The 14,293-nt window shown below is 36.7% G+C and overlaps 1 protein-coding gene across 6 annotated transcripts in view; it reads left to right on the plus strand.

Annotated features, from left to right (window-relative positions):
• LOC107593407 (plasma membrane calcium-transporting ATPase 3) overlaps positions 1-14,293 on the plus strand; it is a 58,285-nt gene that overhangs the window by 2,832 nt on the left and 41,160 nt on the right. For all 6 annotated transcript variants that reach the window (XM_016283126.1, XM_016283127.1, XM_016283128.1 and 3 more), the window contains exon 2: positions 5,796-6,429. In XM_016283126.1, the coding sequence (XP_016138612.1) occupies positions 6,201-6,429 (229 nt within the window). In that variant the 5' untranslated portion in view covers positions 5,796-6,200. The remainder of the gene's footprint in view (positions 1-5,795; positions 6,430-14,293) is intronic.

Consider the following 14,293-nt stretch of genomic DNA (forward strand, 5'->3'; position numbering starts at 1 on the left):
TATATATATATATATATATATATATATTTATTTATTTATTTATTTTTTGTAATTTCTGTCATTTTAAATGAAAAACCATAGAAAGCCAACTGCGACATTCAATGGACAAGGACTGAATATCAATATACATATGTATATACTCTATGGACATGCATATGACAATTATGCTTTCTGCAGAGTGTGTGGAGTTGCGGATACATCGTAACACATGAATGGCAGAGCTGATACTGGGATAGATAACATGTATAGACCAGGGCATGATGAAAACAAATGACCCATGGGATGGTGGTTCACGGTTACATTTTATCTCCATGAGATAAAAATGTCTCTAGCCTGTTTGCAACACATAATTAGAACAAGAATCATCCCATCCTTGTGCATTCGGTCAGCATTGCACAAATGTCTGGGCCATAATCAGGTATTTAGAATCGAAGCCGAGCAGCTTATGTTACTCCCTACAGACTCTTACGCCAATGCAGTCCATGTCTCGCTTTGAAAGCCCGAAACCAGTGTAACGAATACAGGCCACTGCAGTGAAGGTGGATGGGAGGAGGTAAAAATGGAAGAGCAAAGAACAGATGGACAAAGAGATTAAGATTGAGGATAATGGGGTGCGTGTGGAGGGGATTGGAATCTTATGAACTTATAAAGAGAGAAGGTAATGTTCACTTACAGTAGCATGCACTGAGTGGTTTTGTGCCCACACGAAAAGATAAGGGAGACATAATCATAAATGAGGTAATTCAAGCAGGTTTTCTTGTTGGGGAATGCACATAAAAAGTTCAGAAATCAAGCTAATAGAAAGCTAATATCACATCCCAGCAGTTGCAACTACAGCTAGCATGTGTTCAGATTCCATAAGTGTCATGTCAAATGAGAATGTGGATGAATGACAGTAAAAAAAAAATAAAAAAAAAGGTCCAAAGCATATTATACAACATTCACCAGTGTTCAGTCATTGTGACCCAAGGCTTTTTTTCCCCAGTGAGTTGCCTTTTCTTAACTATTATCTTATGGCATATTCCAGAGGGAGTGTGTCTATTATGTCCTACTCCGGCAAAATCACCTTTTTCTCAACCTCAGTATGACACAGCACCTTCATTACCATCACTGTTTGATCCTGATAGTAAAGCCCTGTCAGCAGCAGGCCTGTAGGCCTCTGTGCTGTATTTGCCCTTGTCACTGAGACACTACATAAACAGGGAGCTCATGGGAAGGAGATTTTATTTTCTGCTCTTTAAAAAAAGCAAAAAAGTAAAAACTACAGGCTGACAATTAGATGGGTCCCGTAAAGTGTAGCTGAATTTGTCATTCTGCAGAAATAACTCAAGCAATGTCTGTCCACTCACATCAAAGCAGCACAGGGCTGGACTGATTTATTTTATTTTATTTTCCTTTTTTATTTCCTCTATATCATTTCTTTTTGTTCCATTTTTAGAAACCGAACAGAAGGACATTTTTTTCTGATTAAAGAAACTCACTGACAGTAAATTAGTGTCATGGATGTCATTTGTTAAAGTGACAGTCCACCAAAAAATTAAAGTTCTGGCAATAATTACTTACCCATAAGACTTTCTTTCTTGCGTGGAACAAAAAAATATATATATATTTAGCAGTTTACAGGAAAACTGGATTGGGGCTGTTGACTGTAAAAAAAAAAAGATGGACAATGCGTCTCTACTTCCTTAGTGAAGCCGAAACATCCCAGTATAGTCGCTGTCATCTTGTGAAAATTATGTCATTTGGAGCCAAAGTTTGCACAGTAGTGATTTGTTTGGAGCCCGAGTCTGCGCAGTACTGATTTTAAGGTGGAGCTGTAGTATCAAAGTCTTGCCCAAACTCCCAATTGCAAGCACACAATCATGACACCATACCCCGTATTTATAGCATCAAATAATAAACTAAAAGCAAACTTATTATAAAAATGAACACTTGAACATACGTTAATGGGATAAAAACTACCTCAAATTATGGAAAACATCTTTGGGATTTTTTTTTTTTTTAGTTCGATTCGTTTACATGGTGAGGATGGGGTTTATGACCTATACTGCAGCCAGCCACCAGATGGCGATCTAAATGTTTTGGCTTCACTTTTCAGGATGTGTGTGGCACACTTGATTGGGACCAGAGACAGTTTTGGTCCTCATTTACTTGTATGGAAAAGAGAAGCTTGCACAATATGCTAAATATCTCCTTTTGTGTTCCACAGAAGAACAAACGGTCACAGTGCACCAAAAAAAAAAGAAAGAAAATTCTCCCATCAGTTAATCACCATCATGTTGTTCCAAACCTGTAAAATATTCTTGCATGGAACACAAATAGAGATATTTAGCAGATTGTGCAAGCCACTCTTTCCCATACATTGAATCTGGATGGGGACCAAAACTGCAAAGAGCAACTTGCGCAATATGCTAAATATCTCCTTTTGTGAGTCATACGGGTTTGGAACAACATGAGCGTGAGTAAACAATGACTGAATTTACATTTTTTTGGGTGAATTTTTCCTTTAAGGCATCTCATGTCTGTTCAGATTCGGTTTGTTTATACTCTAAAAGCTTCTTTCCTTTAGGCCTATTTTAATCTGCCTTGGTCACAATAGTCTCATAGAACTGGTGTTCATATTTGTTTTTATTTGGTAGGTGTTCAGGGAATATGTGTCTTCTTTTTCCCATGGAAACTGTCATGCCTTGTTAAACAAGTCATTTCAGCTGACGTCTGAATGCGAGTGGACGGAAGTGCGGCTAAACTACTTTGCTCTGTGTATGTGTTCAGACTCTGTCAGTGGCCTGTCTCTGTAATAAGAGTGAAGTGAGCAGCATACTGACTCATCGACCCTTGTTCGCTTTTTATTTTATTTATTTATTTTTGTGCCGGAGACATCTTGATTTTAAATGCTGCCAGTTAACAAAGTAATCTCCTGCATTGTTTCACAGTGCCAGATCACTGGCTCCTGGTGACATAGACTGGTGTAGTTTTTTTTTAATGGTTGAATATGGGTTAAAGTTTCTTCTAGTTTTAGGGGGTTGTGTTTGTGTGTGTGTCTGTGCCCGCGAGTGGGTGTGAGCGTGAGTACTTCTCTGTTGGTTACTTAGACACATTGCATAAGGCACTGAACAATTTATGTAATGCTGGCCCCTCTGTCTCTCCCTTTTAACTTTAGCAGATTGGGTTGGGTCGTGGTAGTCAGGGCTGGTCTGGGCAAGGCAGGCCTGGGAAAGCTCAGTACACTATCAACAGTGTCTTACCGAATGGCACTAGAGCACACTTGCTGAAAGGTTTGGGAAAACACGGATCAATATGAATATTCAGCATAATCTCCAGACCATCTGCCTCCTGCACACTGAACATAACTCTACGGTTAAGCAGTCTCTTGGTGAGGGAAATCTGGGGCTGCATAGATGCTAAAGTGAATGTGACTGATGCCAGCAAGTGGCCCCAAAAGATGCAAATATGCTCAAGTGCATAAAAATATAATAATAATGGAAGGTCTGATTTCATATCTGACATGTGACCAGGCCCAGGTAGAATCTGCTGCAATCTGATTTGCTGGCTTTCATGTTCAGAGGCTATACTGCATTGATGCAGTGATTGTTTTTGAGGGAGAACTAATTCACTAGGTTTGCAAGGTTAGTGGCATTAGTGGCCTTATAGTTACAGTTTTTTCTAAAAACGGTACACTAAAAAATAAAAAATAAATACTTTTATTGAGAAAGGACGCATTAAATTTGTCAAAAAATGTCAGTAAAGAAATGTATAAAGTTACAAAGCATTCTTATTTCAAATAAATGCTGTACTTTTGAACTTTCAAATGTATCACATTTCTATTTCTGCTAAAATATTAAGCAGCACAACTGTTTCTACATTGAAAATAATGAAAGTGTTTTCTGAAAATCAAATTAGCATATTGTGATGATTTCTGAAGGACCATGTGACACTGAATACTGGAGTAATGACTGCCAAAAATTAAGCTTTGCCATCACTGTAATAAATTACTTTTTTAAATATATTGAAAAAGAAATTGTAATAATATTCATAAATATTATTGTATTTTTTATCAAATAAATGCAGCCTTGATGAGCATACGAGACTTCTTTCAATTTAACGATTATTAGGATGGAAAGATTCCATTTTGGATGGAAAGAAATGCTTCTGTTATCTGTACAACCATTAATGGAGGAGACAATCTAACCATTATTAGCCTATCTTTTTTAAATTTTATATAATCATTTTCAGATGACCCTTGGCTCTAAACACAGGCTAGCACATTCTCAGTTTGTTGTATGATCATACTGTATATGTTACATTTTTTGATAATTTGCTTTCAAATAAGAGCATAGTACACTAAGCTTTGTTAACACATTTTACTATGTTTAAATAAATTCCTCTGATCTTCCGCCAAAACTAATGCAGAACAGGTGAAAAATGTCCATAGATTCTGTCTGGGCATGTACGTGATACCTGATTATCTCTTGACTGTGCAGAACCTTCCTTTTGTGCATATATGCAGTGCACCAGAGAAGAAGAAAGGAGGGGGAAAGGAAGGCTGGGGTTAGTGAGTCAGCATGAGAATGATGACACCCTCTATGTCACTCCTGCACATTACCGGCCCTATCTACCTACACACATACTCACACAGCACGCTGCATACCTCAGACTCATCACCATATAAGCAGTCGAGCATAGCCAGACTTTGACTAAACTGCATATGGCCTAGTCCACATCACAGCTTCTTCTGCACAATAATCATTATTTATATGATTACACTAACCTGTCAAAAAGACTGATGAAAAAATTACAATAATGACAAGCATGAAAGCATGAAAAGTAAATTTAAATATTTTTTTAATTAAATGGTTTGATACATTTTTACATTTTAAATATATTTTTAATTATTAAAAACGAATAATGTTTATGAAATACATTTCCAATATTTAATATTCCAATATATTTATCTACCCAGTGCCTAAACTGTTTCCAAAAATACTGTGACTTTACTCCTGTATTTTTTGCATATAGTCAGCCAGTCATATTAGACCTTGCCAGATTGTGAAAGTTCTTTCCAGTTTTGTGTGCTGTATGCATCAGACCCACATTGAATGGACTGTGGGTGGTCTGTGGGCGTGCCGTCTGAGGCTGAGACTGTCATCTAAGAGAACATAGGGACATATACAGAGGCATGCTGGGAGATGGAAAAGAGAAATCGAGAAAGATGAAGTAAGAATATGGCGTCAGGGCCAAAATAATAGAGAGGAAACTCTGCTAGTGTAGAGGTGTTTGTGAGCAAGTGTGAATAAGAACCAAGTGTATATGTGTATGTGTGTGTCGGGGTATAGCGAGGCCGAAGGAGCTTTGTGGGAGTGAGAGGCATCTGTAGGTTTCCATGGCAACTATGGGCCAATGCAGTGGTCTGGATCGCTAGAGATACAGTATATGTTATATGCATCACCATCTGTGAGAGCACACATTCCTCATACTGTATACCACACTGTATGTCCAGGGAATTTAGTCGTGTTGCACTCGAAAATGACTGACCTGTCCGTTTAGCATAATTAATAATGCGAAGACCTGTCTAATGCCTCATTAATGAGAGTAAGGGAAGTGTGTGACTCAATTAAAACACAAAAGACCTTTGAATTGAGGTGAAAATGTGCTGATACATTTGAAAGCATTAGCTCAGAGCCGTCTGACTGAAAGCTCGCTCTGTCTCTTAAGGAATGCCCACTGTTCTCCAAGTTGCTGCCCACACAAGCACTTTGAAGACTGTAATGTGTTATTCTGTCTGTGTGTCTCTGCAGGCTTCCTCACCAATCCCATCATCCCGTATCCTTTGAATCCTAACGCATCAGCGCTGCAGATCTACACAATATCCCGCTCGGTTTTGCGCCCCCTCTTTGCTCTCGTTCTCTGTGTCCTGATGGATTGGAAGCGGCCCGATCCCTCGTTCTGTTGACCCTCGGGGTGAGGGGAGAGGACAGGATTTCTCCAAATACACTAGAAGTGTCCTGCCGTTGTTGTCCCGATTTCCTCTGATGGAGAGTTAGAAGAACTCTGGGGAGGGAGAGGAGTGGAGGAGCAAACTCAAAACCAAAAAACTCAAGCCAAGAATCATCACTATTACTGACCTTGTGTTGCTGAAACCTCCTGGACGAGAAGAAGTCATTTAGATCAAACTTCGTGGACCCAACACCCTAAGATTCAAGATGTCCACCACAGCAACCATGGGTGAGATGGCGAATAGCGCAGTGGAGTTTTACCCCAAGCGGGGTGGAGGAGGTGCAGAAGCCAACCATGCTGGAGACTTTGGGGTGACGTTGGAGGAGCTCCGGTCCCTGATGGAGCTGAGAGGAGCCGAGGCCTTGCAGAAAATTCAGGACAGCTTTGGAGATGTAGAAAGCCTATGCCAGAGACTTAAGTCTTCCACCAGTGATGGTGAGAGAAATGTTTTGCTTTGCTGTCTTGATTTCTTGACATGTCATCTCATTTAGACCCTACACTCTTAAAAATAAGATTCCAAAAGGGGGTTTCACAGCAAGGCCAAAGAAGAACCAATTTTGGCTCACCAAAGAACCTTTCAATGAATAGCTCTTCAAAGAACCATTTTTCTTGGTGTAAAGTACATTTAAAAAAAACTTATTCCACTATAAAGGACCTTTTGTGCAATGGAAAGGTTAAGTGAATGTTAAAGGATCTTCATGGAACCATAGATGCTAATAAATAAACTTTATTTTTTAAGAGTGTAGCACATTGTTCCTCATCACTGATGTGGAGTCATCAGATGTAGCATATTTCACTTTGAGCTGGTTAAAGACGCCTTTAAACCCCAAATATTTCCCTTTCTTTCCTCCTTTCTCTTTATTTCTCTCTCACCTCTTCACACTACTTGTCCACTACCTCTTTCTCTGTCTCACTCGGCAAACTTCCCACTCTGAGTGCACGCGTCGTGTTGGGTTGCTAGGCGACGGTGCTGTCGGTGGTGAGGTGGGTGTAGAGAGAGGGGTTACTGGGTAAACATAGTGTTGGAGATACTCACTCACTAGAGTCAGTGACTCGAAAGGTCCTCGCAGTGATCACAATTCTTGGCATATCCATCCATCCTATTCTGACTCGTAATTGAATGAGTTGATGTGATGTTTTATATGCCATGATGACTGTAGATGAGAATTTAGATAATGGTGGAGATAATGCTCAGTCATGAGAAACAGATAAACTCAAAACTCAAATTGGATTGTACTGATTGTGAGTATTTATAGATTTATGACAAAGCTATTGCTCATAGTTCTTATGGATCTTTTATTTTGTCGATATGATAAGCTCATAATTATTTTCATGTTACAGCCGTTTTTTAAAAATCTTTTTATTTAGCCTTTTTTGTCTAAATTAAAAATAATAAACTAATATTTATAATTTTTCAGTAGTACACGTTATATTTTGGCATCACAACATTGTAATGTACAATATGAAAAATTAGATTTGCTAAAGATTACATTTAACAGTGTTATTAAATTATTAGTGTTAAGGTTATAAGATTAGTTTTTTTGTGAGTTTTTAGATGATGGCTAAATTTCTCTAAACGTAAAAAATAGGGTAAATGAGCATGAACAATTAATTATCCAATACCTCAAAAAAGTCAGTATGGGACAGACATATTGTGTATTCCTATTACGGTAGTATCCACATTAACATGTTGTATGTAATATTGTATGAAAAATTGCTTTAGGCATTATGGTTTTTTATTTTTAAAGAATAAGACTAATTTTTAAGAATTAACATCAGCAAAATTTCATTGCTCAGAGGTTGATTTTTCATAGCTCATTGTAGTATTATTTTTGTCTCCGCTGTTTCTCCTTAGATTCCTAAGGAGAAATGCTAAATGTTGACATATAGTAGAAGTAGAACTGGGAAAAATAATGTACAGTGGATAGTTAAGATAATTTGGTCTTGGAAAAACTGATGAGAAATCTTTGAGTTCAGTCTGAAATCTCTGACTTTTATTATTTTGGCTATTATTTTGACATTTATTATTTCAGTTTATTTGTTTTGATGTTGTTTAGATCTCTTCTGAAGCACTTCGTAGATAGATGTGAGATTACTAAGCAAATGTTTTCATTTGCTCTTTATTTAATCTCACTGGTGTCTAGGAGAAACATCTGAGATATTACAGAGGTTTCATGTGTGACTTTATTCCCCTGCAGGATGTCAGTGAGGGGTGAATGCCTACCGTGCAGTTTTTGCTCAGTGGTTGTAGAACTGCAGCCTGCTGTTGTGTAATGAGTGCCTCACCCCTCCCACCACTTTAAGGCCACAAACTAATTCTTTGAATGTATACAAACATTGACCTAAATGTTTAGCCAACGCACTGAAACCCGTTGATCACACATGCATACCTAAAAATTTATATCGCACTAGGAAACCTCAAGGAGGCGATATAGTTACCTTTAAATATGTCTCCTTAAACTGGATGTTATTTTTCAGGTTTCAGCACCTGTAGTTATAAACATATTGACATGCTTAGTTTGATTCTCTTCAAATTGCTGCTTTGACCTGAAGGAGAAAGTGGACTATAAAAGAAGACAGTTAGGATAATGCTCATTATAGCGTCCCTTGTGGCCACACTGAGAATGTAATGCATAGTTGTGCTGTGTTAAAAATGGACTCTATGCATGCCGACTGCTTACATATTTCTTCTAAAATCTAAGTGCTACATGCACTTCCAGCAGTGATTCTCATTCTTTTTTATGCCAAGTCTTCACAATGTCTTCACAATGCCCACAACAATAATCAAAGACCCCAAAAAGGTTTCCGTATTTCTTTCTAATCAAAATATTTTATAGCTTGGCATAATTGGAAAAATAAACAAAGTAAAACATCCCTTAAAATATTTCCAGAACCGATTGGTAGACCATAGTTTGGTCGCAGATTAGAAGTGAAAAAAATATTACAACATGCCCAATTTTGATTTGCTCTTTTTTTTTTTTGCCCCGTAATAATCAAATTCCATTAAGCAGGAAGCCATCTTTCTGTGTGAGTCTTGAAGAGAGTCTTGATCTTCATCCTATTGAAGAGAGAGCAGAAATTAAAAAGTGGAATCAAATATTAAATAGGTCTATTACTTACATCTCCTCAGACTGGAAAGTTTGTTTTTTGAAAAAAAGAATGAAAAAAGTGCAAGAATCTATTATTTGATTCACAAAAGGGATAGTTCACTCAAAAATGAATATTCTGTCATGTTACTCACCCTCATGTCATTCCAAACCCATAAGTGTTTTGTTCATCTTCGAAAGACAAATGAAAATATTCCATTGAGTCTCTCCATTGAAGGTTGTTTACACCAAAAATTCAGTTAAAAAAGTTCATAAAAACATTGTAAACATAATCCATATGAATCGAGAAAAATGTGATTGCTTTATATGATGAATAGATTTACATAGAGCATGAACATAAAGCACATCAAATATGTAAATAAGTCTAAATTAAATATTTTCATCATATAACACAATCATGTCTTTTCACAAGACTTGGATTAAAGCGTTTGATTCATATCTATCTATTTCTTTTAAGATGTTTTTATGAACTTTTTGAACAGGAAAACTTTTGGTTTCATGGACTGTCAGTGGAGGGACAGAAATCTCTCAGGTTTAATTAAAAATATCTTAATTTGTTATTTGAAGATGAGCGAATTTCTCTCTTCTAAAAAAAGAAGTCATTTTGGGAGAACTATCTTTTTAAATAGACATGTTGTAATGATAATTAGACAGATAGCCTATGTGGTTGTGGTTGTTAGAACATCAGATGTTGCCTGCTATGTAAAACCACTTTCAGGAGATAAACCGGTCCGTGTACTTTTGCGTCCATTCATTTTTTTTGTTGTTGTTTTCTTTTTTAACCATGATGAAATAAATGAAAAAAGAATGGTTGTTATATTTTTAAATGCCATGTTGAAAAGCAAAATTGGAATTAGAACAGTACACACAAAATGCTGCCTGAAAAAGTAGAATATTGACTTATTTTCAGATTTTTGTTTATGACTTTTTGAACCTTTAATAAACATTTCCAAAATGCACAAGTTAATATAGAAAAATGTAGAATTTACCATTTTTCTTTGGCCAAATTAGAAGGAATGCTTTTCCTGCAAGTCGTCTCTGAAAAAATGCAGAGACCTAATACATTAGGCCTAGTGGTGTTTAAAGTACCTGAAAGCCATACTCAAGTAAAAGTACAGATATCTTACCAGAAAATGACTTTGGTAGAAGTTGAAGTCACCGTTTAGAATATTACTTGAGTAAAAGTCTTAAAGTATGTGATATTTATTGTACTTAAGTACGAAAAGTATTTTTTAAATCTTAAACGTACTTAAGTATTGAAAGTAAAAGTACACGTAAATGCAAAATGGAAAAGAAGCAAATAAATATATATATAAAAATTTCATACACGGCTTGAGTAGCAAGGTTGTGTTCAGTTATAACTCTTTCTTCCATTTTGTATTTTTAGGTAAGAATAAGAAGCACTTCATCCGGTACTTAGTGTCTTTCATTCCAACATAAGAAAACATTTCTGGAATCTGCATCTGAAATAGCATTTAGATGTATTTACACAGTTTATGTATCTCAGAGGGGACATGGATGCATTTAACCTGCAGTTACAGTTGGATAAATAATGTTTTGTTTTTAACATAAAACGTTGAATACTGATATTTGAAATCATTTAAAACATAAACAAAATAGTCGAAATGTGAAATTAAAACCACCAGTAGGTCACAGCAAGTGACTGTTAATCAGTGAGTCATTGAGATTCAACAGATTCATTCAAACGGTTGATTCGTTCAGAAACAAAGCATTTGACTGTGTTAATGAGTGAATCACTGAATCATTTTTATCAACCAATTTGTTCAAAAGGCTGATTCATTCAATCAGTGTTGCCAACTTAGCAATTTTGTTGCTAAATTTAGCAACTTTTCAGACTACCCTAGCAACTTTTTCTTCCAAAAGCACCTAGCAACAAATTTAGCTATTTTTTTATTTTATTTGGCTAGTTTTAGCAACTTTTGATAATTGACTCAAACAATAAAAAGGCACACATTTTCCATCTAAATTTCACAAAAAGAGGAAACCAAAGATGCCTAGAAGTACATACATCACATGAATTAAGTTATTGCATGCTTTACTGAACTTGTATAAAAATTATTATTAAATGTGTTCATCCTGATATTTGCAGAAAAACGTTAGGCTACTATTTGTGTGATATATATTAAGTTAACTATATTAAATTATATAAACATAAAAAAGCATACAGAAGCATTTTTGCCGTCTACAATTTAGAATGCCTTGAATTTTGATAGACAAATAAATCAACGTGCGTGCACTCTCTGTGATATACTTGATAATGTCAGATCGAACATCATTACAACAACACTTACCATATTATCGCAGACGATGCTGTATCGCACACCCCAGACTCGACTTGAGTGGAAAATGAATCATCCGTGTTTTTAGGAGTCTAACTTGCAAACACCAGACCACTGATTCATCAAGCCTGCTTACCTGCAGTGTGTGTTCTTCTGACTTCTGACTATTTTGTAGTAAGTAACGAATATGCTTCGGGGAAATGTATCGGAGTAAAAGTATACATTTTAATTAGGAAATGTAGTAAAAGTAAAAGTTGTCTGAAATATAAAAACTCAAGTAAAGTAGATACTCCCAAAAAATACTTAAGTTCTGTAACAAAGTATTATTACTTCATTACAATACACCACTGATTAGGCCTAATTTAAAATATTATTTTAAAATAAAAATTTATGAAATTATAATTTCTCTTACTTCCAGAATCAAATAACTGAGACTTCTGAAATTAGTGAGGGTGCTCTAGCCTTAATATGCATCTATTTTGGCACATTTTTGCCATGTCCATTGTTATGGTTATCACTATCATTGCAATTTATATGTGGATATATATCATGCCGCATTTATATGCGCAGACGATGCTGTATCGCACACCCCAGACTCGACTTGAGTGGAAAATGAATCATCCGTGTTTTTAGGAGTCTAACTTGCAAACACCAGACCACTGATTCATCAAGCCTGCTTACCTGCAGTGTGTGTTCTTCTGACTTCTGACTATTTTGTAGTAAGTAACGAATATGCTTCGGGGAAATGTATCGGAGTAAAAGTATACATTTTAATTAGGAAATGTAGTAAAAGTAAAAGTTGTCTGAAATATAAAAACTCAAGTAAAGTAGATACTCCCAAAAAATACTTAAGTTCTGTAACAAAGTATTATTACTTCATTACAATACACCACTGATTAGGCCTAATTTAAAATATTATTTTAAAATAAAAATTTATGAAATTATAATTTCTCTTACTTCCAGAATCAAATAACTGAGACTTCTGAAATTAGTGAGGGTGCTCTAGCCTTAATATGCATCTATTTTGGCACATTTTTGCCATGTCCATTGTTATGGTTATCACTATCATTGCAATTTATATGTGGATATATATCATGCCGCATTTATATGTGGATGTCACTTCTGAAACTTTGCGGTGTGTAAGTGGTCACTGTTCCTCTTAGCATCATGAAAAAACGCATTTCTGTATTTCATTTCTGGGTTAAAAAGTGAAAAATGAATGGACGCAAAAGTACACGGACCTAAACCTGAAATGAACTAAAAGGTTTCGAAACCTCCACACCTCCACTGGTGTCATGGTTGAGAAGATGTGAAGGCTTTCAGACTATATGTATGGAGATAGCTAACAGCTGTTATCAGGGACTACTCTGTTGACAGGTGATAACAAAACCTGATGCTAATAGTCATGCAATAAGTGGCGTTTGCCTCTAAGTGCATGTGGAAGCAGAACTAATCCTGTTACATGGCCACGACTAACCAGAGACAACAGAAGAGGAGAGGAAACCAGAGGGGGCAGAGATGAAGTGATGCTGAATAAGGCTGACACTGTGAAGATGAGGCCCTGAAAATGGAAGTCCATTAGTGTCTCTCCCTTCTCTCCAGCAATGCGTTTCAGCCAAGCTTCGGAGTGCGGACCATAGATCCACAGATCTCAGCCTGCTGCTATTAACACTATTTTCAGTGCAGGGCGTGGACATATCAATCTATCAGCCTGAACATATACAGATACCTGTTCTGCTGCAGCAGGACATGGAGATCCAAGAGCAATTGAGATGGAGGGTGGAAAGAGAAAGAGAGAGAGAGGTTAGGAAGGAACGGAAGGAGAGAGAAGGAATTCTGGAACAGCTTGCCGCATTGTCAAGGACACACCAAGGGGAGATGGCGAGAGAGAGAGAGAGTGAGTGAGTGAGCGGGGTGGGGGGAGAAGGAGGTGGGGTGTTTGAAAAGCAAGAGATTCTTTAAAGCGAATGGATGCGGGCATGGCTGCTCAGCAGTTTTTCTTAAAGGGACAGTTCATCCATACAGTAAATGGAAATCTGGTCTTCATTTACTCAGCCTCCTGTTGTTCCAAACCTGTATAACTTACATACATTTACAAACCTGTATAACAAACAACTTTCTTCTGTTGAACACAAAAGGAGAAGTTTTGAAGACGTGCTGGTTGCTCTTTTCCATACAGATATAATATCTAGAGATTGGAACTTTAAAACTTAAAAATACAGAACAAAAGTAACATAAAAGTGGTTCATATGATGTCTGCTGTACAATATTCCAAGTGTTCTGAAATCATACAATAGCTTTGAGAGGAACAGACCAAAATTTGTATTCATTGTTATTCCCATCTAGCGACTATAAACAAATCATTCAGATTTATTTTGTGAACTGGATCAGTCGGAATCATTTGGATCATTCAATTTACTAAAAAGATCTGACTCAGGAAAACTTTTCAGATTTTCAAACAAAAGATTTTCAGTGAATAATCACTTAAAGGGGTCCTATTATGCTTTTTCACTTTTTTAATTTTAGTCAGTGTGTAGTGTGTATGTTTGGGCATTAAAAAGATCTAGAAAGTTACAAATCTCAAAGTCCACTCCAAAGGGAGATATTTCGTTTTTAAAAAATCCATTTTCAAGAACTACAGCAAACGGCTCGTTTGGACTACAGCGTTTGGTTTCCGGGCTTTGTGATATCACAAAGCGGCTCATTAGAATATCATTACAAATAATTCCCGCCTACAGAAATTCGAATGGTTGGGGGGTGGGGAGGGGCGAGGTTGTGGTTAGAACACTTGGTTGAGTGAACGCATGAGACGAGACGACGAAGAAGAAGAGCTGCTGCAGAGTTAGTGCATCAGAGAAAACCAAGAAGAAGAGCTGCTGTGCTGTAGCTTCA

This window comes from Sinocyclocheilus grahami, unplaced genomic scaffold (assembly GCF_001515645.1).
Source record: "Sinocyclocheilus grahami isolate Dianchi unplaced genomic scaffold, SAMN03320097.WGS_v1.1 scaffold170.1, whole genome shotgun sequence".
Taxonomy (NCBI): Eukaryota; Metazoa; Chordata; class Actinopteri; order Cypriniformes; family Cyprinidae; genus Sinocyclocheilus; species Sinocyclocheilus grahami.